This window comes from Choristoneura fumiferana, chromosome 9, assembly GCF_025370935.1.
Source record: "Choristoneura fumiferana chromosome 9, NRCan_CFum_1, whole genome shotgun sequence".
NCBI lineage: Eukaryota > Metazoa > Arthropoda > Insecta > Lepidoptera > Tortricidae > Choristoneura > Choristoneura fumiferana.
The window spans coordinates 4,768,984-4,796,393 of NC_133480.1; the positions used below are offsets into that span (position 1 = coordinate 4,768,984).

The window sequence follows — 27,410 nt, forward strand, 5'->3', positions numbered from 1 at the left end:
CACGATAGGAGAAAGACGCGGCCACTTTGACCGGCGTGTTCTCAAAAACTTTACGCGACCAATACTGCAGCGATTTGCTACAAAACTTGGATTGTATTTCGAACTGAAAGTGTTGAGTTGCGTGACAGTGTTTGCTATAGTGATGACTATTGACTGGAAAGGTCTCTCATGTCTCTTGGACAAACGTTAATGTCAGAGGGGATGGAAGCTAAGGACCGGCTGGTTGAGGAGATTGTACTCCTGGCTCTGTACCTGGTGTCGACGGCCGCTAATTCCTTGGCGCTGCTCGTGTTCTGCCGACGACCCGGGCTTAGGACAATTTCTAATCGGTAAGTTTGAACTTTATAACTGTTGTTGTCCTAATATTTCGGTTTAGAATCAGCTGGTTTCATCGACTTTGAAAAATCGAATGGAGTAAAGTTTCTTGCAAAATTAAAAAGAACATCCAATAAATAGTAATGTGATGCGAAAAGAGAGAGCCGTTTTGTGCGATAAATCATTGGCTTATCCTTGAAACGAGTAACTAAAGCAAATTAATGGCTGGCATGATAGCTGCAATATTCGTGTGAAAGTAATAAATAGCAATTTTTCTGTCAACACGAAAGCACGGTGTGACGAGAAATTTAGAGCTGTTGCCAACTGACGGTACAACGAAATAACACGTCGCAACGTTACTGACATCACACAAAACCAATAAGGCGAAATACGACGTTAGTCCACCCGAATCGAACTTTTCAAACAATAACGGCCTCCAACGGCATGCACGACTCAGATTGTCATCGCGGAGTGACATGTCATTTAAAATCCCCCCTGTTTTTTTAGGAACATCCCTAGCACGGGCTGGGAGCCAAAACCCATAGTATTATTAGACTATTAGTGTCGGTTGGATCGGCCCGTCTACCTGGCTGCACCGTGTTCGTTTTATTATCTTGCGTGTGCGATTCATGATTTACGACTAACACAGGAGTGCTTGTAAACTAAACGAGCAACTGTATTTAATTAAGTCTTTGCATGCTGCTTCCCACAGTCGCTCGACTCGTTTCGTCAGAAGACAAGGTCACGCCCCATCACCAGATTCCCATTCGAAAGATAAAAAGCATTCGAACTTCGTAACGGTTAAGACCAGTCAAGAAGCAGACCGCTAGACTTTAATTTGCAAACTGTTTGATGCCATTCATGACTTATTTGTGCTGCTTGTGATGTCAGAATTCAATGACGCAAAGCGTACTTGTAATACACAAATATTGTTAACATAAACACAATTCGGGATATACGATAACAATTATAAAAAATCAAATATCTTGATTGCGGAACTAAAAACATTCATGATCATCAAAAACTTTTAAGTAAGTATGTACTGATATCAAACTAATAACTTCATACTTAACTTAATCATCATTAGGTACGCAGTGTTGAACTACAAAATTTACCTACTTCTTAAAAAAAACAGTCATAACTATTTCAAGCGACTTGTTTATCAATATTTATACAAATTGAAAAACGGTTTCCAAATAAATATTCGGTATAAAGAAATTCCGTCGCTTCTTGAAACTCATTAAACTGGTCTGTCAGTCTGTCCTTCACTGCAGCGTGTGGTCCAAAGATCAGTTCACAAATGGTATATCTCATGTCCAACCCGACACTAATCGTCTGTTTATCTAAATAGTCCGAAGGATCCGACAAGCGGTCATACCGGCCATTACAAAACGTCTCTACATGAACATGAGCCCCAGTTTTAATTTGAAATGGATCCGACTAAACGCAAAATGTCATGTCTACATTGTGGGATTTGTGGGGGTCCATATCGACTCTCGTAATTGTCGCATTTCATAATGTAATGTACCTAATATGTTTGTCATAATGTATTGTTTTTCATAACTCAGAATTGTTATAAAAACAAATCTAACAACCTAAAATAGAGTTCTACAAAATAACAATTTAAAAATTTCTAAACAAAAATATGACAAACATTACATTATGACTTGCGAAAATTATGAGAGTAGATGCGCACCGACGTTGTGGTTACTGGTTATATCAATCCACGTGCTGCTAGTAAATACTATTTGTTATCATCATTATCAATATACATAGTTTCTTGTTATCCTCTCCTTTGAGGTCTCTGACCAGTTAAGTAATTACTGCCTCTGTTTATATAACATAGTGGAGTTCTACTGCTGTTCTCATCTCAGTATCGCGTGGTCCCAAGTCTATGACTCATTCATCACTGACCCCAAATTATAACTCTCGGCCAATTGAGAATGGCATTGCAAACGTGTCTTGTTCTCATGAGAACTGTATTTTGCAATCGGTTGGGTTATTCAATTACTCTAGTTTCGGTATTGTCTTGTCCCTTGCAAGCACCTTTTGGCCTTTTCCGTCTAATTAACAGGTCAATGAACTTTACCTAAACACTGTAGTAAATATATTTGAATAGGTAGCTTGACTTCAGCTAAGTAAAATAAAAGACGTGTGAAAGATGATATGTATGCTCAGGAAGCTATGAGATGAATAATGATGACAATCGAAATTGGTTTTCTTAGATATTACTGCGCCAAGGGAAATGTTTAGAGTTAGGTGAACAATTTGGTGAACTAAACGTATTTTGGCACAGATTTTAGTTAAGTGTGAAATGTCACCATTCGTTTATTGTGAGATCACGAACGGCTCATTGAGACGAAGGTTCACGCTTTTTCTAAATTGATTTAATTTGTTAGTACCTGCTTTAAGACTTATAACGTGACTATTTTGTAATACTTTGCAATCAGGTTCATATGCAACCTTCAAAGATTCGTTGATAGAATAGTTATAATTTAAAATTTTGCTAAAAGTGGCTCCGAAGCGGCAACGTTTCGTGTGCTCTGCCTACCCCATTTGGGAATACAGGCTTGATGTTTGTGTGTTTGTGTAAATTTTGCGTTTTTTTTCTAATTTTAAATATTGTTAGTTTTGGATTGGAGCCAAATAAGCGGTGGCGGCGTTGACAATGATTTCTGGGGTGATGGAAATTTGCATCATAGGAAATGATGAGGTAATTTCCTCTTTGAAGGCTAAACTGTTAGAATGATTTATTTTAGAGTTGACAAAGGCAACTTTTGGGTAACATGATATCACTTAAATAATAATATTTGAGAAATCTTCATCCACAAAGGAGCAAAATGACCAAGGGAGATGGAGCTAGATACTTGAAATTTTTGATAGACATGACATGTACCTTGAAGATCACAAATATGCATTAAGAAGGTATTTCCACGTTTCCTACAGCTAAATATTTTTTATTCTTCCTCGAGAATACTGCGGGATCAAACTTGCCTTCAGTTGGAAAATACCATAAGTTCTTTTTGTGGGGAGGTCTATTTCCAAAAATAGACGTCCTGCGGCTGAAACTTAATGTTGTCCCTCGGCTGAGGTATAAAGAGTTGAAGTCAAACTTGTGTTTTCTTTGAATGATTAAATTAATAGCCAATCGTCAAAAACCAATGGCGAAAACCCAAAAATCAGGTTATTTGGACGCAGAAACATTGAAAAGGAATAAAAAACTACGTAAGTACAAACTTGATTGATTCAGGTGTTATTTTACAGAGGTCAATATCAATGAACGACAATATGTTTACATTGTTTCTCCGCTAGCAAATGCGCAAAAAATGCAAAATGATAGTGGAAAAGGATAGTGAAAATACTTGTTGTAATTATTTTTATGAAGTTGTACCACTACCAATTCGTTGATACTTGGCATAAAATTTTGTCATATCTATAGGAATGACGATAGCAAAGTTCCGTTCCCTTTTACAAGAAAATATTCCACTGACATTGTTGTTAGAAAGTCACATATTCTCTTTCCTAATTACGATATTCACGTTGACGATAACACGTGAGAACGCAACTTTTGTATCGATTGCGACGGCCATTGCAAAATTTTCTTATCTTTAGATTTTCAAGAGCATCGCTTGTATTTAAAATTCCGTTAGTATGAAAGTTCATTTTGTTTATGAACTTCGTTCAGACTGATAAAGTAATTATTTTGATTAGTTGAATTGAATTTCCGGGGTTTTAACTAAATTCCTACAGAGATTCCTAATAAAATACATCGCGGTCTTCATTTATATAGTGTATAAAAGATTCGATAAAGCAGATGAAAGTTCGGGATTTTTCATGCGTAGATCACATCCTAATCCCGTGAGAATATCAGAATTAAAATTAACCAATGTGTTATACCCGAAATCCTAGTTTTATAACTTCATTCAGACATTATAGCGGGAAGAATAACAAACGGATACAGTCACAAACCTTCGCAATTATAGAATTAATAAGTTAAGTACCGATAGTCTCTTTTGTTCATGGGATTTAAAAGTGATAATATTATAATCGTAGTTAGACAAAGACAATACACGTAATAATACGAATAGCAATTAATTTGAGTTCATCTAAGTTATCATAACAATTTGTCGTGTGCCTATAATTATGACTTATTAAATACCGATGAGTTTACATATTTTTAAATTGCTCTACGCGTTAAAAATACCCGTATTTTTTTATTACGCAGTACGTATTTTTTGTATTGTTTTAACACTTTTCTTAACATATTATTGATTATTATAATGATAATATAGTAGACATTGCGTATAATCATAAATATTTCTAACACATAATAATAATATGCTGTTATAAAGAAGACCGGCTTACATTATAAATCTTTATTCATACATAAAAATAAATAACATTGATGTCCGATAGTAAAATGGTTATGTAAAACATTGTATGGGACATTAAATCGCGTTAGAAACCACTAAGTATGGAAACGAATTTTAATTTCCATTAAGTTCTTTTGTAACATTCAAATGCTCAGTTTAACATTTTAACGGTCGACCGTTTCTGATTTCAAATTTGAATAGTATTGTTCCTTTTCAGTTCTTGAAATTTGAATGTGGAACGAATTATGTGAAAGAAAAGAACAGTGATTGGACCATAAACAAAATTTGCGAACTATGGAGCTAGTTGAAAGAAAAACGCTGACGTCTATGGTTTTGCATTGGGTGTTACAGTCGTGTACAGTACTTACAGTCATTGACCAACCATGAAGTCCATTCATAATTCAGATGTCTTAGTAATTATATAAGAGAAAAAAAATCAAACTAGAAGTTTTTGTATTATTTACAAGCCATGTTTTTTAGGTCGGCGCAGTAATTTTTTAACCTTTTGAAAGGATACGGCGAGGTTGACTGTTATTTCCTGGGTTATTATTAAATTTGTTTACTTAAGTTTACTTACAGTTTTTTTACGCAGTACCTTCAAGTTAAAGTAAATCATGATTAGTAAAAAGGTCAAACCAGAATTGGGTTAGGAGATAACAAATGAAAATAAAGCAAAGATAAGTGTGTATGATACTCGTTAAATTCCTTGACAAAGACATTGTACAGGCCTCGCCAATCAATTGGTATTGGCAGGAAACTATGTCAAGAGCCGTACTGAGGGTTGCACTTGACGGGTATATAAAAAAAAACTTTAGGCATAGACCCGATGACACTATATCATCGGCCTCCTGTGCCGTTCTTTGTATTCTTATTTTTTTGAATTTCAAATAAATTATTCATTCGATCAACGAGTTTTGAAGACAAATTACAGTTAGTAAATTTAAATTGTAAACGAAGTTACATTGTTTTCATTAATTTTCTGTTGAACTCTGAGGTAATGTTTTGGTATTGTAAGGTATAATATTTAACATTTAGTGGAGAATGTGTTTGGATACGTCTTTATGTGATGATATGGGTGTCATCAGCGCAATAATTCTTATATTGATGTCAAATGCTAATGTCAATCTAAATACTGTGAAATGTCCAATGTAAGCTATTTAAAAAGCCGTTAGTTGAGCAATCAAGACACCATATCTTGAAGCCAGAGTGCTTGAAAGCATTTCACCTTTTTACAGTATCTAAATGAGTTGTCAAATGTTTATGAGCACTTTTCGTGATATACTGACTGGAAACAACTTTGGGACGATCATTTTACAAAGTGGGACTAGATTCCAAGCTAAAGATAATTTTTGAATTTAGAATGTTTTCTTTTAAAGTGTGTGCTCGAAATTCAAAAATTTAATTTTCCTTTTCAAAAAGCTCGTGTCGTTCCATTTTTAGAAGCTCGGAGTCAAGTAAGGGCATGTGTATTAATAGAGGTAGGACGTAGTTCATGACGCTTTGTCCGGATAGATCATTTGCTGTGGGCGTGGGTTGCCAGCAACAAAAACGTCGATTGGAATTAAAATGATTATTCTATCAATACAAACACGGAACCCTGAGCTTTGGTTCTAATAATAGACAAACTAGATATTATATCTATGAGATCCGGTATGGCCGGTCACTGGCAGTTTTGACAAATGACTGATGTCATAGCTTTCTTTAGGCGAAACAAAAACAACTGTCACTTTCCAACGCATGCCTTGTTTTAGAATCTTAGAATCACGATTACTTATACAGATACACGCAAAATCGGCAGATTGTCACGTATGGAAATTCCGTTTGATTACGTATTACGAAATTAAATGGACTTTAAATTCCATTGGTTTCTCATGTCTTAATAAGGAGTGGGATTGTGCAAGTAACATTGACAATGAACGCTACGAAAATAACGCTTTTTAAAAGGAATTTCGAAATCGTATGCATGTAGACCGAGTCGAAAATGGAATCGATTGGGATGCGAAGTCACGTCAACGTCTCGTACTGGCCACCGACAAACTCCCAGACCTACCCCCAGACAGAAAACAACTTTAATGTTTTAGCTATGAGGTTAAATTCTGAACGATTTAAAATGAGCATAAACTTTTTATTATTCTAAACGGCAAGATTTGAAATGTCTTGCACACGCTTCCTCGTGCATTGGTTCAATCACCGGAGTTACATAGATTTAAATTTGTAATTTCTCTGACATTTGACACATTGAGTGCGCGTGGCCGTTGGCAAATACACAATTGTTGCTATAGTAAAATAGTACGAACAAGTACGAACACAATCGCTAATGTCGTAACCGTTGTACCGATTTCGCTCGAACTGGGCCATAGGGAATTTTATCGATTCAAGAATTGTTTTATAATTTAAACGCAAGACGATTCCTTTCACACGGAATTCATAAAATCGAAAAAGTATTATTTCCAATTTATTGATAATTTAAACTATGCTGGTGCCTGAAAGCGATTTGATCTTGATAGAGTCGGGTCGGGTTGATAATTTGTAGAACATCCCGCGGAAGTTTTAATGAACCTCTTTTTATTCTATATTTCACATTGTAAAGGATGAATCTTTATAAACATTTAGTTTTCCATTTCCAGATTGGTATTGACGTTTTAGTGCGAATTGTTTTTCAAGAATTAAGATGTCACGTGCATAAAACTAGCATAAAAGGCTCGGCCCGATTTTACCACACCGTAATCGATTTAAATCATTTTAAAGTCTCAGTTTTGACGTGCTATCAGATATTTAAAGCTGGGTAAAGAATTACGTTGTATTGGAACGGATGTTACATAATTATTGTTTAGAATTGCATTATAGGATCGTAGGATGTTGTTGAATGTTAGTCCAAAAATTACCGTGTGAATAACAATATAGGAACGGAAATCGTACCGCGTGCCACATTTGTTGAAATTCATGGTTCCTTTTAGTACCTAAATAATTTACGAACTGACTATAAAATGTTCTCAAACATTGATTCCTTTGTGTTAAAATTACTTACCTGAACAAATTATTGAAAATACGCTTCAACTGGAGAACTTGTGTTAAATTTGATTAACCGTGGCTTAAATTAGCAAAACTAAATAGGCTGCAGATGAAAAATTAACATTTGGAAGAATGCTTCGAGAATTTTTATTTTTTGTAGGCGTAGTAAAAATACATTTTAATAAAACAAGGTACTAAAGAGAGGTTCACCTAAGAAGGTATGTTTTCGCGGGTAGATCGAAGCTGTGAGGATAGACCTGCGCAGGCGACTAGCACAAATTTGATACTTAATTCATTCTCAGTTGACGTACGCAGGTAAACATGCACAGATAACTGCCACGGTGTACCATAAGAGTATGACCAGCTTAAGTAACAACAAACTTAGGTATCATTACATTTTTTATTACCTGTTTGCAACCGTGTTGGCGGCAACGCGGTGAACTCAAACGTTGGCACATTTTAAAACCGTAGAGCTTTAGTTCTTTAATTTTTTTAATGAGGTTACGGTGTGGGCTACGAAATTGGTCTGGCTGACAACTACATGGTTAGACATAAAGCAGTTAGTGACCTTTTATCCGAGTTATGACTCACTAAAATCTCGTAAAAACCGGTATTAAATCACGAATAGTGGACAGACATGTTTATTTGATTTTCATGGCTTTTAATCATCGCATTAGCTAAGTGAATTCTTGAAAGTTACTTTATCAGAGGAACTAAAAAACATTCCTTCAACAAACTTTTCAATTTGTTCCTAATTTAAATTTGACGTTCACTGTTGAATTCCGTGACGTTCGATTATTAAAATTTTAGAGAAGTATTGCCATATGCAAATTTCTTTCCGATTGCGGTAGTGTAATTTAATTTCATAATGAAATAACGAGACTAACAGTAGATTTAATTTAGTTTAATAACTAATGGCAGCACTTAAGTCATTGTAAATCGCTGAAAAGGCATTGCTAGAGAACAATGAGCGAATGAATATCTTTCAACAATCGCTTTAATTACTTAGCGGTTTTCACGGCCAAGGTGGGGCTGCCATGGACACGAATAAATGCCATATTGTCATTTCGGCTCGCGTTACTGTAATCCGTCATGGATAGCTAGAGCTAGACACACCATTAGACGAGTATTATATTTATAATATAAACTAGCTGCCCGCCCTGTTTTCCCACGTACCTACTTTTTCTTCATTTTTTTTAAATAAATTGTCAGTTTGTTGTCAATCACAACTTTTCTTCATCCCGAAAAATTGCAATATTCTCGTGATAAATTAATACAAATGTGAATAGCATTCATCGTTTACGACGAAGACTAAGCGAGAACTGCGTTGACTGACACTTCTGTGGCATTTAAGAATTCATATTTAATAGTACCTATAACAGTGTGTTAACAGATAACTGGATGCATTTAAGCTGCTTTTAGTATTTTATGTAAATTGTATTGTTGCATGTACAAATTATGCATAATAATAATCCATAAATGAGCCTATACTAATTACTAACGCTTCTGGAGCAAGCAAAGAATTTGACAAACGACAGCGTATTTTTCATCTCTATTGCACACGTATTCTGAACAAAGCATTCTTTATTTGAATTTTAATTGGCCGTTTAAAAAATTAGAGAGCAATGCATATGGCCTCTATGGCCAGTGGCCTTACATAGACGTTTAATATAGTTCAATGCAGAAAAGATAACGAAGGGCTGTAATTAAAGTTTAAACCGTTCTAACCCTGAACAAAGGTTTTATTCATAAATCTTAACCTTAAAATAAATTGTTCAATAAACATCATGCCATTAAAGCCATAGAAAACTAGTCTCCTGACTATTAAATGGAATTTAAAAAAGTTTAATTTTTTCAATTCTCAGCAAAGAATGTGATCCAGTTTTTGCTCAACATCGTGAGAAGACAAATACAAAAGGGATAGTATTTATAACACTAATTCCTGTAGACGATTAATTATAATTAGAATGATTGTCCTCAAATGATGCGCATCGTTTTTGCTAGTTTGTGTTCATCGCGTGATTGTCGCATCAATCGATTCTTATTATCATTTATGTACCGAGAACAACACATTTAACATTGTGGTCAAAGTTTTTGCGAATACTAATAAATAGTCATTGGTCAGTGACTTTCAAACAAATTTATTGCTGCAATTCATCACTGCTATTATTATCGACGGTGCTCAATAAACACATGGACATGGACTAGTTTGTAAGCTGACTTAACCTTTTTAAAGGTAAACCCCCACTTCAAAAATTAACTTAAGTCCAGTTGGGACTATCCCGCCGTTTCTCTCTCAAAGAAGCGTTGGAATAACTCGTAAATGACTCACCAGGATGAAGTTACTTCATTCAGCGGAGTAAGTATACATACATTTTAAATTTAGAACGCTTGTTTGAAATTTAACGCGAGAAAAATCAGGTGCACTAACCAAGAAACCCGGCAATTTTTTAATAGACCACAGACAAAATTGACATTGGAAAAGGTTATAATGCCATCGTTTTGTTGGGTTATTGTTTAGTATTTATGATTTGCTGGCAAGAGCAAATAGCTATAGCGAGGTCTTTCTATCACGCTAGGTAAATCTAGGTTTTGCCTTGATGGAACTGCATTTAGTACTTCCATTGACCCATTTAGCTAAAATCTAGTGCAGCTAGCCGAGTTCGTGTGAGCACCAAATACTACTCATTTGCGTTTCCGTTGACAGTTGTCACTGAAAACGCAACGTTGTTAAGTTAGTTACTTGAGCTCTGTTCTTTAAAAAAATAAGTAACTTTTTTGAATGGAATTAAACTGTAAACAGCTCAGCTTCAATTAGCCAATAATAAAATGAGGTTAATGAAGCAACGATATTGCGAAGTGGTATCGTAATGTCATTAATTAGTTCAATGTTTTATATTAATCATTAGGTAGTCTAGGCTGCATGATTCAATCTTATCAAACCGCGATTTGCTAAATTCTGGTGTACACACTGTACTTAGTAATTTTCCTTGCCGATTGTCATTGACAGATATACAGAATCAAAATTGGCACGCATCTTATCGTAACTCCAAGCGTTTAATCTAGACATCTTTCAAATTAATACAAACAAGTATTAAGCAAATAAATTTAGTTTAAGAAGCGGAATTTAGTAATAAAGTAATGGACACGAGAGCCATCTTTCGGATACAGAGAACAAAAGTTACATAAGCAGCAGCTAATATCTGGAATTAAAAAGAAAAGTCAAAAACGTAATTTTTGACAACGACTTATATACATTGAAACGTCACCGTCAAGCTGAAACTTACTTGTTTGGACATAGAGTCTAAATCAAAGCGTTTGTAGAATGGAAATGTATCTTTTTAAGTACTGATTCTCATGTTATGACTAGGTTATCCTAACAGGATGTGAATTGTTTTTTTAAAGCAATAGTGTCCATTGTTCGATTAATCCTCGATTGTTGGCTACGTCGGAAATTGTGGAATTGGAATTACCTCGCTTTTTAACACAAATTTCTGTGTTGCTTAACAGTTAACCTTGTGTGGTAAAGATGTCAATTTAATGAATTTAACTAGCTACCTTGTGAAAAACTTACAGAAGAAAGTTATAAGATACTCTTTGAGTAAATAACTTATAACTCGTTATGTGTACCTATACATATTAGACCGTAACAAGGAACATAATTTTTTTTTGATATTACAAAAAAAAGCACACTTTTCTTTGAAAATATCTGGTGACAGACAAAGACTTGTAAAGAAATCTAAATAATTTTAATAATGGACCCTTACTTAACATCCCGGCCGTAATACCAAAACGTATTTTATTTAGAAAAGAAAATCCGTCGGCATCAAAAAGGTTCATATAAAATTTCTATTTTTAGCAAATATTTGCTCTCCTAATTTGGTCCAAGGGTAGACTAATAACCAGAGTTATTTTCCTTTGGGATAGAAATTCTTTTATCTTGTCTAAGTAGGACGATGTAATTAGAGCATGAATGAGATGCTGATTACATAATTTTAATTATTATAGTATAATTTTAGCTTTCTTTACTTAAACAAAGGTGTGCTGTAAAGTTAACTCCTTTTTTTTTCTTAATTGAACGTTTAATTTAATCTTTCTTTATCTGTGCTTTCATTGTCTATGATTAAATTTCATTGAACGAAAGTGACATTAGCAAATTGGCGCCAAATGTTACCTAACGCCGGAAACATTACTCATAATCGTTGTATCCATACACGAAAATTAAATATATTTTTAGACAAACATGTTTAAAAATAATATTAAATTAGGTCGGCTGTCTCATCGGGATATTCAGGTGAAGGTGAGCATATCGGAAACCCATCGTTTATCTTTGGATTACTAATGGAATGAATGGTATTTTTATGGTTCACTTTGAATTATTGTCTTCCATTCAATGATGTAACTCCGGTTCCAGTGAGCTCACTGATGTCTGAAATGTTCTCATTAATAGAGGTTCTTTTTGTCTTTTGCTTCTCTTTTAATGGGTGCTATTGTTTGAGACGGGTCTTTGTTGTACTTTGGTATTTCTATGCCAAATAAGTCTTTGACATTTTAATTTGGTATATTAACAACTCATTTATGGGACTAAGTACCTTTTGTAGTGAGTTATTTTTTAACGAGAACAAAAATTACGTATAGAAAATTCTAGATTTCTGGTCACTAAGATGCTGTGAGAAATATGCAAAAACTGACTTAAGAGGTTTGCTACCGAAGATTAAGATTGTCCGCGATTACCTTATCTGGCGTCTAACTAATCCTGCTTTTAGATACCTATCCTAGCCTAAAAGGGCGTAAATCCACGGGATTTCTTCAATCGTGTGTCATTTTACTTACAACAAAGTGCGGTATCCGAACTTCATGAAAACTAGGTTGATCAACAAGAGAAAGAATGTAAAAAACAAAAGAGCACCGACCTTAGAAACCTTTCCATTAATGTTCTATTTGTACTCCATTGTGTCTGTCATAATAGAGTTCTGACCTTATTATTAATAGTAGTACCATAGACAAGACACGGTAGTTTTTGAAGCACTGGCAAAAGAAACGACAAAAATGCAAATCGATTAATTTAGAGATTCAATTTCTCTACATAATTAAAGTGAAAAAATCATTTCAAACGGCTGCACGATATTGGAAGCGATTTATATAGTATTTATTTTAAGTCCACTAAGAACGATTAGAGGAAGGTGTCATACTATTTATAAACCCATTGCTACGCTACTTTGACTAGCAAAAACTCTGTAACCTCATCACCTCTAGTCAACTCATTTAATCCTTCGGCCTTATTATCAGTTTTTTTCTTAACTAACTCGGGGTTTTCCTTCTCTGATCAATTCACCGTAAATTTTCCTTATAATCAAAATCATTTCACGGTTTGTAGTTAATTGCAATCGACTATTGACCGCGCTTGTAACCTTGGTTGTATTCAAAAGGATAACGTTCTACATAACAAAGCCTTTTAGCTAAAAAAAATCGTACTGCCAACCCAAACTGACCTTTTATCTTTCAAACGTAACAATAGCCCGATAGGATCTGTGAGTTTTGGAAATAGAATTGTCGTCTGGAGTTTGAATTGTCAAAAAACCCAAGAAGCATTAAGCAACGTGGTTTTTCTTTTCACGAAAACCAAACAATATCGCTCACTGGCATCGTCAGATACTGCCGCGAAAAAAAGTTAAGTACTAATACTTTAAATCTTGTCCCTTCGCTCGTATCGGGTTTGATTTGGAATTTGGAATCATTTTCCCGCTCAGGTTCATCCAAGTTTGAGTAGACGTGTAACAATAGGCCTGAACCAAACAATGGGCAGCACCTGAACCGTTTCCGTTCGAACAATAAGCCCACATTGTGGAGGTGCAACATGCCTAACATTGTCTGTGTCTTAACCGACTTAAAACTGACTGAACCGAGTTCAATGTCTGCGATTGTCAAGAGTTTTCTCGAAAGTATTATCTTTATGGTAATATCGTTATTCACACCGACAAGAACTAATCAGATTATCTCATTGTCAGTGTTTTTAAGGTGTTTAGCATATATTTAATTCAAAAACAGTTATCGACTCTAAATAAATATTAAAGCCTTTCACCGTCTCTGAGCCTTGTCCTACGTCAGTGTCTATGCGGACTCTGGAAACGTTCACTTCCTTGATATTTTATTTATCTTTACATTACTGTCATTAACGTTCTGTCCTTATTAGGAGCAACGTTTTGAATTCAAACAGCAATAAATGAAGGCGGAAAAACAAAACACAACCTACTGTCTATTAATTTAATACAAATAAAACACTGGCCAGCAATAAAAAAAACAAATTTTTCCCGCTAACTTTTAATCTTACTATTCCTACGCACCTCAGTTTCGACATTCATCCTTGCGGTCAACAAAGGTTTCGATCACATACGGCATTTGGATTGAATTATGTATGAAATATCCCCACTTCAAAACACAAATAAATTGAAAAGTCTATTGTGCTTTATATAAACAGAAAGGCGGTGCCGACACTCCTAAATGGTTAAGTAATCAATTACATTATTCAACATTGAGCATTGTCGAAGGCCGCGTGCATCGGAACGTAGACAAAGATGGGCGCTGCTTTGTACAATGTCAGTAACTTTTTTAATACCGTCGTTTTGTCTATGGATTCGGTTGCAGATATTAAGAGGCTAAATTTTTTCATCCGTCTCACACAATACGTACAATAATTTCTAATGCAATTTCCGCCAGGTAAATGTGGAAATAAAAAGCAGTAAGTATTTATTAATTATTGCGCTTTATAATTTATAAATCTTCTAAAACGAATTCTATAAATTGTGAAAGAAGATCAAAGGAAGCCATTAATTATTACTTAATATTTGTCCCAAATTATTTTAAGGTAATTGGATTTCACGACTTTATCTGTGACATTGTTTTCGCTAACGCGAGACTAACTAATTGCGGCAGCTTTATACAACCCTTAAGTTAATTTCTAAACTCTCTCAAAGTCGATGACTCCTTTATGGGCTGAACTTGCATAAATCTGGCACTTAATTGAATCATGATCAAACTTTGCTCTCAATTTGGATGTTTTCCCGTCAACCGCGGAACCTGGCGCGAACTTTGAAAATGGAATGGCTAATTAAAAAGAATGCGAACATTCAACTCGGCCAGTAAAAAAATAAATTAAAGACACTATCCGCCCTCAACCTTTTAGGAACGTGTGGTTACCGCGTGTCAATTTGCGTATTTCCTACGTAATATTAAGCATTTCCTGTGTTAATTTTTTTCTGCGTCAGACATTATCATACGCGTAGATTATAACGATAAAGGTCAAATTGGAAAGCTGATAATTACTGAAGACACATCCAATTTCACTGAACTATTTTTTTTTACTTCACCACAAACAGATTACGTAATAATAATATTGAAGATATAAATAGCTACTTTCAAATCAATGCCAATGTCAGGGTATTATTACGACCAAGTCATTTGTCAATCTGATTGTAACTTCTATTATCAAAGCATTCTATATAGCCACTACAAATAACTGGCCATCAATAAACATTCGTGAGTTCGTGAAAATTGTTTTGCGATCGCTTTTTGAATTCAAACTCAAAGCTCTACTTTTTAAAATAAACAGTACCTCTGTAATAAGGGGTAGAATTTTAACAGGCAGATAAAAATGGTTTATGATCACGTTATGACATTTTAATGTTTTTTTTTATGGTTTAAAATACAAAACATTTCGCTAGTAGTGACTTTGCGGCTTATTATTTAACACATTTAAAATATGAACCTTAGACAAAATAAAGATATCACCATACATGGTTACGTAATACGCAAGCAATTAAGTTTTGTTGTTTATTTGTCATATTAGATGAGAATGTAGCTTTAATAGAACCACGATGATTAAAGAGAGAGCGTTTTGAAGTACATATTCTAGAAACAGGTTTTACGGGATACCAGAACAGCAAAAACATCACAGAACACTACATTCAACATATTATACCACTTAACTGTGGCTATTTCTAACTTTAAATTAAGTAGTCATTCCTTTTCCTAAAGTTAAAGTTTTCGTCGTCTTACAAGGCATTCAATTCACATTCTTATCTGACCAGAAACTTTGTACTTACTCAATTTTAAAAGACAAATCGAGTTATTTCACAAAAAGATTTATTGACACCGGCTGCCAAGTTTTCAGCACTTGTCACCCACAAATTGAGTCATAGACAATCGCCACAGATTATAAATTCTAGTCAATTGTCGATAAAAAATTCCACTCCCGCCTTTTGACAGCCTTAATTAACTATACGAATTACAAGGGCTACCGGTGCTAATCGCAAAGTAATGGCACATTAGCGCCAAAACGGAACACGGGACGCCGTATTGGAATATATTTTGGCATGGCAAACTTTTTGGCCGGTAAGGACCGGTGTCCAAACAAACTAAACTTTGCGGCTGAATAAACACGGCTCGAAGATAATTCTTAACTATTAACAAATGTGAAATGAAAACTTAAGTTTGGTGTGACTCGTTTCGTCGAAGTGTGAAAGAGCGAGCTCGTGCGCACGCGCTGACGACAGTACTACTCTTTGACAAAATAAAAATGAAAAATTTAGCCGAAATGACGTTCATGTCTTATGCAGGCGTAATTGTTTTACAAAGTGTTCCTTAAATAAAATTATTTGCTGTCAGCGTTCTTTGTTTGCATATTGACTTTTGATTTGGAAGCGGAAATAATCTATACACTGCGATGTGTTTCTAAAAAATACTACTAAGCCCTTCATGTGGTATATGGAAATAAAACGTAATATGCAAATGAGTTATGTCGTTAACAAAATTACCTTTTTATCTATGTAGGTACTGGAAGCATAGCGGGTCATTGGAACGGTTGAACAATTTGTCGTTACCATAGATTAAACAAACAATAATCCGGTGAAACTTGAAAAATAAATAGATTTTTTTACCAGGCAATACTGAATCATTTTTCTAAGTGACAGGTTGGCTTAAAGGTCTCGTTAAGCTACCCAGCCATAAACTCCAAAAAAAGTAACAGACAGGATTTAAAACTTGTCTGTCATGTTTTAAACATGTACGAACTATACTACAATATAACTTACTGTCTTGTTCAACCTGCCATTTTATCAGTAATTTTTTAAATTGAATATTAATGTGACAAAACAAACTATTGTAATCCCAAATTAGATATCACGTGAAATTTTTGTTTTATTATGTTGGCTAATAAAATCACGCGTCTTAACCGTGAGGCATCGTTAAGGTATTCTTTAATCATATCTCTTACCACCATTAACGTTTAATGGGAGTCGATAAGGACCATTCTATCTGGACCACCCAAATGTGATATTTAACTTATATAAAGGACCTTAGATGACATTTTTGTAACGTTATCTCATCATACCTACTCAAAATATTAAAATGACGAGACTGTACTGACACCAAACTGATATGGACAACTATATACTATTATTATAGATTATAGTGTCTATCAGTCACCTGTTATTTGTTTTCTAATTTTGTCGCAAGATTCTTCGCTAAAATCACCTGAAATTTTTGTTGTAAAATCTCTTTCCGACTTTTAAAAACGTTTACTTTTTACTCCAAAATACACGTGATTTTCATAAACGTCCTGCCTCGTCGTGATGTTTTGTGTTAGAGTAATTTTAATTTAGATGTGAGCGAAAATTGCATTATTATGCTTAATACTATATTGTTATACGCACAATGAATCCAAAGTAACCTCTTGTTTTGGTTCATTTCTAAAAGCATTTTCAGTGGGTACATAATAATACTGTCATACTCAACTTAGTGAATTAATTCTGTTTATCTTCTTCCAAAAACAATCATGTCTAATGCATATTCGATGAAGTTTTTATTATTTCTTGTTGAATAAGTAATCGTACATAAGCAAATTGGCACCTAAATCTTGCCTGAAAATTTACGATCATTTCAGGTATGTCGTTTTAAGAAGTAGCTACTATTATACCTTTTATTACATATTTTAGCAGGAATTTTATCAAAACAGGTATAAAAGAAAAATCTCATTCCAAAAAGTATACGTTTATTTTTAACTCTATTTTAAAAGCTACGAGTACTAACACGTTGACTAGACTGAAAAATGGCATATTTATTTTCTTAATCGGTGTAAATAAAAAAACACCATACCGTTTTCACAGGAGGCACTTTCCATCTTTCATCATCATTATCTGTCAGATTGATTTTCTATGCAACAGCTTTGTACCTTTTTATTCGTACAAGCTTTTATTTAATTTCACCTATCCCGTTGTCTGTCTGTCTGTAATTAAATCTTGCAAGTTGAATTCGACCCACTTCCAGTAGTTGGATTGACTTGAAATTTGGTATACTTACGTAAATTGCGTGTCAATCAAATATTTGGAAGTGACATCCTGGTAGTCCGGCCAGGATCGTCTCCACAGGACGGAACTCTTTAACGGTTAATGGCATTGACTTGAAATTTGGTATGCAAATGTAGTTTAGGTGACAATACAAGTACAGTCAACAAAAAATACAGTCAGCAAAAAAAGCTTATATTAAAAATGAAACTTTTACCAAAAACTTATTATGAATGACGTTTTCGTTTACACCTAACCTTAAAACGACCAGACTAACAAGTCTCCATACAAGATCTTAGTCATACAGTAAAACCGTATGTTAAGGGCGTTATAATTTGCTGGAAGTCTTAGTGACGCAACGTTTGTTTACCAGACGAAGGTGGAAATAAGCGGTTTTCCATAATACAAGTATGCCCATTACATAACTATTTGAACCCTTTGTTATCGAATATGACTCTAAAGCTGCAGGTAAATATAATATGGATTTATTAAATAACAACTCTTAGTCATAACATTTTTTGGCTTATCGTTTAATTAATTGACAGCAATTTTTATTGTCTACTAGTTTTCTATGACTAAGTATTAAGTTTAGCGTTATCACTGAAATTATATGACTAAATCTCATTCTTAGAAGCAATTGTTGTAAATAAAGATTACTAAAGACCTAGTCCCACTTAAACATAGCCATGACTAGTTAAATCTTTGATATAGCGTGTCTAGTAATGATAGGCTTTGTGGAAATACCCTAGAGAACACGGATGCGCGGAATCACCTTAAGACGCCCACAAAAGTGATTTAGATCAGTCCTAAGCGTTAATGGTTGAATATATTGTCATATGTAACCATTGTTTCTTAATTGATTCATTAATAAATACTCATATGGTAGCCGACATACTTCCTGATTCTTTAAAGCTATGCGCTCCTGGTACCTCGGTTCATTTAATTCATTGTTTTTGCTGCAGTTTTTATGAATTTAAACCAATGAGATCATGCATTACGTCATGGCGAATGATTTGAGAAAATATAGCGCTTTCTTTATTAGATGTATTTCTAACCCAATAACTGATAGCGGATCTTGTCTTACCATTAATAGTAAAAGGAGAATTTGCCACAGACCAATTAGCTTTATTACTCAACTCGAGGAACATAAGGCTTTCATACATAGCCCGATAGCTATACAACACGAGGACTGGCATTAACCTACTTTACCAATTAGTCGGTTAACGACCAACATATGCATATAAGAGATAAATTTCAACTCGATACCGATGCGTTTGAATCGATTTTCGGCCATCACTTCTTTTTTTTGACAAATCTATGTCTTCAAAAACAGAATTTTTGTTGCCATCACAGGGAATGTAAACATACAATTTGTATGCACAGATGTGGAAAAATACACATAATCATTGAAGTTATCAGAACCAGCCGAGCAGAAGTAGAAAATTTCATTAACATAACCTAGAAGATGTACTGGGTTATCAGGAATCAGTGAGATGAAATGGTGCAGCAGCGACTACTAGTTTTCAACTCATGGTGGCCTGGTAGGTAAACAAAACAAAACACAAGTAATTTCGATGTCAAGTGCTTCAGAATATTCCACAGCAGCATGAAGATAACATAATAATGTTATAATTGACCAAGCAAGGTAATAAATTATATGTAGTAATAGAGACGTATCGAATTGACGTGACTAAGTAGATACATGCTGCAGTAGCTAATTTCGATCACATCATGATTATTTTAGCTAGTAACAAACCAAAGTACCTAGTTAATAAATCTGTTGTTAAAATTTTCAATACTATGTAGGCAACATTAGTTAGTTCATTTTAAAAGTAATGCTCATGGGAAGCTTTGATTTGTTTATGTACCACACCAACGCTCGTTCACTAACATTTTTCCATGCCGACTGGTAATTAAGAATAACTGGCTGCTTTCATGAAAAGCTTTAGTCATGATATAAAAGAGGGTGAATGAAAACGTGTTTATGGTAACTAAGAATAGAATTCGAATCTGTCTAAAGTTTTCATTATAAATTGATGATTGAGCGATGATGGAAAAAAAACTGTTTAATTAAAAAAATACCTTATGTAGGTATTTATTGTCGCGACATGTGAGAAGAAAATGTCAAAATGATGACACACGAACTTCGCCCTGATAATAAAATCTTAAACAATAAATTTCACGGTTAACAATGCCTTCGAATTATTTTTTGAATATAATTTATCTGATAAAAACGTTCACTTTTTGCTCATTGGTGTCTAAAGAATAGAATTCGAACAAATGCGAATCTGTCTAATGTTCTCATTATTAATTGCGACGATGAAAAAAAATAGGCATTGCTAGAGATTTAAAAAAAAAATTATTGGGTGACACTATTTACCGGCACGGATAATACCGACCCGATATTTCGTGTACACACCCATACAAACTGGTGTCAAACTGACAAGAGTTTCTATGGGCGTGTCACAAAATATCATGTCGGTATTGTACGTCCGTCACCCTTGTTCATTGACTCGCGTGCCACTTGCCAAAAACTGTCAAAACAATCTAACCCTAGCAATACAATCTTAAGCAATAAAATTCTTGGTTAACAACGCCTTTGAATTGAAAATTATTTCTCTGTTCTACCTAATATTTTCACCTGGAAACGGTACCTAGTGCTTGGGCCTTAGCAACTCGTAAAAAAGCATTTTTTATGTAACAACACTATACAATAAAAAACTTAACGTTTTTTTTAATCTCATATAAATTTTATAAAGCATCCATGGTCGTCATTCGAATGTATTTATGCGGCCAGTACGCAAAGCGATTTATGCCGTTTTGGCACCCGGTCATGGTCAATGACGATAGGAAGTGAATGAAAAATGTATCGTTCATTCAAAATTGCTTTATTTTTGTCTGGCGGATTTAATTTGAATTTTGAAAAGATACCTTCCGATTTGTCTTCGTGCTTACGCCGCACGGTGAAATTTGTTTTACAGTGCAATACAATAGGTACTCAATAGTCTATATTGAACAGCATAAGTACCTAAGCGTACCTACAGTATTTTTAATGTCTTTATCGGTGGCTTATCTAAATTAAATTTTACTTTGACGTACAATTTAACATCTAGAATCCTTAAAATATAGGGTCAAAAGGTCATTTACAACCTATTTATGAATGTATAGTCATGTTAAGTTTTTTTGTATGAAACATGTTTGTTAAACGTAATACAACAGGTAAAATCGGTAGACTGTTCGTCTTATGAGATAATTATAAATTATGTACTGACGTAATTATGAATAGCAAGTCATTGTGACGTGAATTTGTAAGTATAGTACGCGTGTATACATTTTAGCTACTTTATTATAATATTCTAACAACAGATACCTAGATAAATCTATCAATACATAAATATGTTCAGGTTCCTTTATCTCTATTTATTAATGTTACTTATTGTCATTTACTATAGTAGGTACTTTAAATACACTATTAAAAGTAAATATTTTCAGGTTATATTTTTTCCGTTATTGGTGAATTGGTGATTTATAGTTTCTCCCTTCACATGTTACCAATTCAAATAATAATGTTAAAAATTAAAGTTCAAAAATAAATAATAAATTGACTTGATTTTTTTTCTCCATGGCAAGAGTTCGTGTTTTTTTTAAATGAAAATGTTAAAGAGTCATCAGAATAGAGCTAATGACGGTTTTCCGACAGGCGAAATGTCGCTAGATGGCGTTAGTATCGCGAGGTCCATTTGACGTTTCAGTCTTGCTTGCGATTGGCTTGTGATATCCAATCACGAGCGCGACGCCATTGTCAAACGGACCTCACGATGCGAGCGCCATCTAGCGATATTTCCTAAATAAAACCTTATTGAGATATAAATAATATACCAATAAAATTATCGGATTTTTCTCTACGACCATTCATGATGCATGCTACTGCGTCGAAATGTCGGGATCTCATTAAAGTCAATGACGGTTTACATCCCATAACATACGTCGAATTTATTACGTTTCAATGTTCGGGGATTTCCTGACCTTGATCTAAAATGCCAACTTTTTAAGTTATGTGTCCATAAATAACTGTGTTTACTATTAAAAGTTATCATACCGGTAGGCAAGCTTTATTTTTCTTCCTCGAGCATTCGTAAACATATAAAACCACTTTGTAACGATTCAAAGTTTAATTTAGAAAAAAACTAACGTAATTTTCGATTTGAAAATGTTGATTTATTTATATTGACAAAATAAAATGGGTCACTTGTCTATGGAATAATAGAAAAGTGCCATTGATGTATAAAATTAACGATTCATAAATGTTTGACAGTCGCTCGAAATATGAAATTGTCGCCATTTTGATTTTGTCGCTTTCATATTTTATTATCTGTGTGTCATTGACGAAATAAATTTAGCGTGTTTTTGGTCTCAAGGTTTATAAAAGTGGGCTAATGATTCGTAGCATTATAAAATTTCTAATGTTATCAATAAAAAAGTTCAATATAGTAACTAATCTGGGTTAGAGTAGCGGAAAAAACATAAGTCAATAATAGGTTCAGTGGCTTAATGGAAAGTTCTTAAGTGTTGTCACTCGATTAAAAAGGTATGTGACTGAATGACAACAGGAATGAGAACGGTAATAAATTAGATAAAACAAATACTGGTTATATTACGGGTGACTTTAAGAAACTTAAATTGTTCATTGTGGTTTTGCGTATTATAAGAGTTCTGTTATGTACGACTACGATACGAAACATGAAAATTAGCGTCAGTGTGATTCATCAAAATAAAAATATTGCGCTTTATAAACGGTTATATTATAACCATTAACATCTATGTACCTTACGGCACTAGACTGGCTGTTTGGAACAAAACGCGCGGCGCATCAATCATCAATATTATTTTGACACAACCCCTGTCACGGACATCAACAAACTATTGTGAAAGGTTCACAAATCTGCGCTGTGAACAAATTTTGTGCGCCGTTTTGATGTAAGAAACATGCACTCTATACATAAATGTCGATAGTTATAACATTCATTTGTCTCTTACATTGACATTTGCCTTCGCCGCAAAACATTTTTTATGAATAAGGTGACTTATTTACCTATTTTTAACTAGCTCAATTATTTGTATCAAGGTCCACTTTATCTAGTCTAATGTTTAATTAGTTTACCTTTATTCAGCATCGGTTATTTTTTTAATATATTATGTAAAATTGACAATACACTTATGCACTTTGCCGTCAACAAGTCACAATCAATATTGACCTCGACACACTTCTTAGTTATTACTGTCGAAATCGCAAATAAAAATAGTTTTTCAACTAAGATATCTCTTCTGATTCACTCAAACATTGACTGATAGAGATCCCTTAAAGGGATGTCCACTTTTGTCCACGTATCTCAACGTTTGTCAAGTGTCTTTGTTTCATTATTTTGTACTTAGATGCGTACATATAACTAAAGGAAATAAGTACTGAAAAGTTACAAAAAGTTATCTAAAAATCTGAAAAAAATTAAACGTTTTTTTTTCTTCAAAGCAATATGCTTAGTTACGTAAACCAACATTTGACATTCAATAGCAATTACACTTTCTTATCTGAATCAATCAATGAAAGGCCATAAGACAATTTGCATTCCAAGGCTCGTCTTCATCCAGGCATTTATTATAAATGTGTGCTCCCACTGCATAAAAGCATGCAACTGTAAGTGATTCCATGTATGAGAGAAACACATGCGCGGCAATTATGCAATTGTACAACTTATGCATGATTTGATTTTCAAATAATTCTCGAGGGTCAATTTGATACTAGGGCAATAAATAATGCATGTGATGGAAGAATATTCCGGTTTTATAGTGAGGTCGGCCATGATATGTTGCTAGTGGGAACTTGGTTCTGAGTTATTATCACGATGGCGTTTAGGTTTGTTATCTAATTTAAACCACACAGTAGCACTTAAGAGAAAAATTTGGTACCGATGACAAAGAAAGTTATGGGCATTTTCCGTTTCCAGAAAGCGGAACATAAACATCTTAGCGTGCGTCTTTCGTTCCGATGTATTAAAAATACACTGCCCCATATTCTGATAGGTATAACTAGTCAATTTAAACCAATAACTTTCAACACAAATAAACATGTCAAATACTTGAATGTTCTCAATCAGCCATTTACGAGGATTGTTTATAAATGCGAGGTTTCAAATTGAGTAGCCTTCCCTTGAGATGCGATAAAAAAATAGAATCCGCTCCCGAAATATAATTTTACTTACCTTCGTGAGCCTTGCCAATTGCTGACTTTGGCAAGGTTCACGAAGAACGAAGAACGAAGTGATTAGTCCTGGCTGGAATAAACAAAAAAAAACATTGACAATGAGGAAGCTTATTTTTCGTGACTTTATTGCTGACACTGGCTGGTTTTCTGGAACGTGCTCAATGTTTTCGAATCCATAGACTACCAATTACCAACCTAACGCGATTGCTGTCAAAAGTTCTACTCCTTTTTTTGGTCTCTTCAATATTGTTAAATTTTAGTTGTTTTAATGTAGTAGGTAATTTTGGTTAAAAACATTTTAGACATTAATTTTTGTTTACGTACAGTTATGACACTAGAAAACTGAGTCGTAACGTGGTAGGTAACGTCAAATGGAATTAATGAAATAGGTAATCATTTAAATGCTGATCCACTGATACCAAATGCAGTGGTTGCACTGTTGTGTTTCGGCGTGGAGAGTAAGACAGCCGGTGAAATTACTGGCACTTGAGGTATCCCAGGCCTCTAGGTTGGCAACGCATCTGCAATACCCCTGGTGTTGCAGATGTTTACGGGTGGTGGTGATCTCTTACCATCAGGAGACCCACTTGCTCGTTTATAATCCAGTCGAATAAAAAAAAAATACTTCAAACTTACTAAACGGTGACGCCTCTTAACTTGTTTAAACCTAAGTTAACAAGCTAAACGATTACTTTGTCATTCATAAAAACCATAATGTTACGTAAACTCCTTAATAGAAACAAACAAAAAATCGGAAGTAATTTTGTTCAGATGGTCGAATGTCATTGACCTTTGACGAGTTTAGACACTGTCCGAGGTCTCTAAACTACTTGAAGAAAAAAATAATGTTTGTGTCTATTTCAATACATAGGTATATATTTTTTACGGGTTCCAATTTTTTAAATAGTATGCACATAGTTTCATTGAAAGAATTACAAATACAACATCTATGTTAATATCAAACAGAAACAAACCATTTCATCACGGCTCCTTGAAAAGTTACACGTACAGCCATTATTAACATTCTAATGACTTATATTGTAATTAATGTAACCGTATTGTTGTCGGCGGTTGCGCACACTCGGAACTACTGCAATTGACTATCTGTTTCACAACTAAATTCAGGATAAGGATATAATTAATTTGTAGGTTAACAAATGCCCACAGAATTTACTTGCGTTATTAAAAAAAATGAATGTAAAAAAATACCTGCTCCGCGGAAAATTACAGCAAGTTCCACTGCTGTTTGCGTGCCATAAAGTTCGGCAAGCATCAATCGAATTCGCAGATTATCTCGCTATTTTAATCTTTGTAAGTAATCAAAACAGAGACAAGTTATTAAACCCAATTAGTCTTTAATTGTGTGATTAACTAACCAAGGCTAGAGCTGGCCGAGGCACAAGGCACGCTAAACTTCCAGAATTTGCCCAACAATACCAACTACGTGCCCAATTTATGGCGTGTAACTCAATAATGTTAGGCATAAATCCCAATCGTAACTGCGGCTTCCATTGAGCATCGGTGTATTTGTAAACCAATCGTGATTAATCTCCACCTTTGTTCCCTCGTATTAATTACTTAAATCGGAACAGAGCCGTAAACCAGCTGATTTTACCGACGTACTTTACCCGAATATTGACTTAACCTTGCGAAACTGCGCTGCAGGTTACATGCTCTGTTTGTAGACGCACCTAGGGCGTGTCAATATGACCCGCCGTTAACGTACCGGGCCTAATTTACGTCTCTGTTGTTGCAGGTTCGTCATTAACTTGTTGGCGACTAATTTGCTGACGACGTCGCTTCTGGCTCCGGCGCTGTTCGGGGAGCATTCGGCGGTGGATGCGGCGCCGTGGGTGGAAGCCGGTGACGCGGCCGCTGCAGCCTGCAGCCTGGCGGCGCTGTTGGCCGTCACGCTGATAGCGCTCGACCAGCACCACGCCGTCACCGACCCGCTCCGCTGCCACACCCGCCTCCTCCAGCGGCGCCCCGTCGTGCTATGCGCTGCCACTTGGCTCGCGGCCGCTTCCGCCGCCGCCGTCCGAGCCGCCATCGCTGTCGTCCGCCTATTCTACCCGCTCGAGCCCGCCGTCCAGGGAGTCGAGCTGGCCTACTCTGTCGTGTACTTAATCGTCGGTATACTCGCCCCAGCGGCCGTGGTCTGCGTCATGTACGCGCGCATCTACCGCGCGGCGCGCTCCTCCGGCCTCCGCGCCCGAGCCCACGGGGCCAGCGCGCTGCAGCTCCACGAACCACCAACCAATTTACCTGATCTCATTGAAGAGAGCGAAGGATTGACACTTAAAATAGACGTCCCTGAGAACAGCGCGGATGACGCTGACCGCAAGTTCGGGCCCTTCTTGCTGCCTCCGGATCAGCCCCGCCGATGCCCTTCTGTCGCGAGTTTAAGGAACACACGAAAAGACGGGAAATCGAATGAGGATCTGAGGAAAGGGTTGCCAGCGGTGAGCTCAGCGCCTTTGTTGGCGGCGCCGCTGCTGGCGGTACAGCCGCGAACACCCATACCATCAACAAACGGTTCGAGGATTACGTCGTTCCGTTGCCGAATTTCAAACGCATCACTTTTCCGATACCGTGAAGAGTCCCGCGCGGCCCGTGTGGGGATTCTGACGGGGGCTCTGGTGATGTTACATATTCCACATGCGATTACTGCAGTGGTATCGGCGGTGTCGCCGGGGTTGGCGGACTACGCGCGGACGCCGGCGCTGGCGTTGCTGGTGCTGTCCGCAGCGGCATCGCCGTTCCTATTCGCGCTGCGGTCGCGGCGTGTGCAAAGGGAAGCGCGGCGGTTGTTGCTGCCGGAGAAGAGCGCGTGGGAGCGCGGCGCGGGCGCGGCCAGTGCGGCGGCGGCGGACGGGCAGCGAGCGCGAGCCGCGCTGGAACTGCTGCGCACGCTGTCTCCGGGAAACTCGGGCAGCACCGACCCGCCGCCGGGAAACGCGGAGGCGGGGGCGTGCCGCGGCTCCTTCAGCTCTGGCGGCAGCACCCAGCTGTCCTCAGCCTCGGACGAGTGACCGCCGCCCCCGCCCCGCGCCCCGCGGGTGCACTTCGCCCCCCGACCCACCGCTCTACTCATCTGTGATACTAAGTTAA

The 27,410-nt window shown here is 35.9% G+C and overlaps 1 protein-coding gene across 1 annotated transcript; it reads left to right on the forward strand.

The window, feature by feature from the left end:
• On the forward strand, nucleotides 1-27,410 carry LOC141430786 (uncharacterized). The gene is made up of 2 exons (XM_074091642.1): nucleotides 1-329; nucleotides 26,056-27,410. The coding sequence occupies exons 1-2, from the start codon at nucleotides 169-171 to the stop codon at nucleotides 27,329-27,331; spliced, it is 1,437 nt and encodes a 478-aa protein (XP_073947743.1). The 5' UTR covers nucleotides 1-168; the 3' UTR covers nucleotides 27,332-27,410.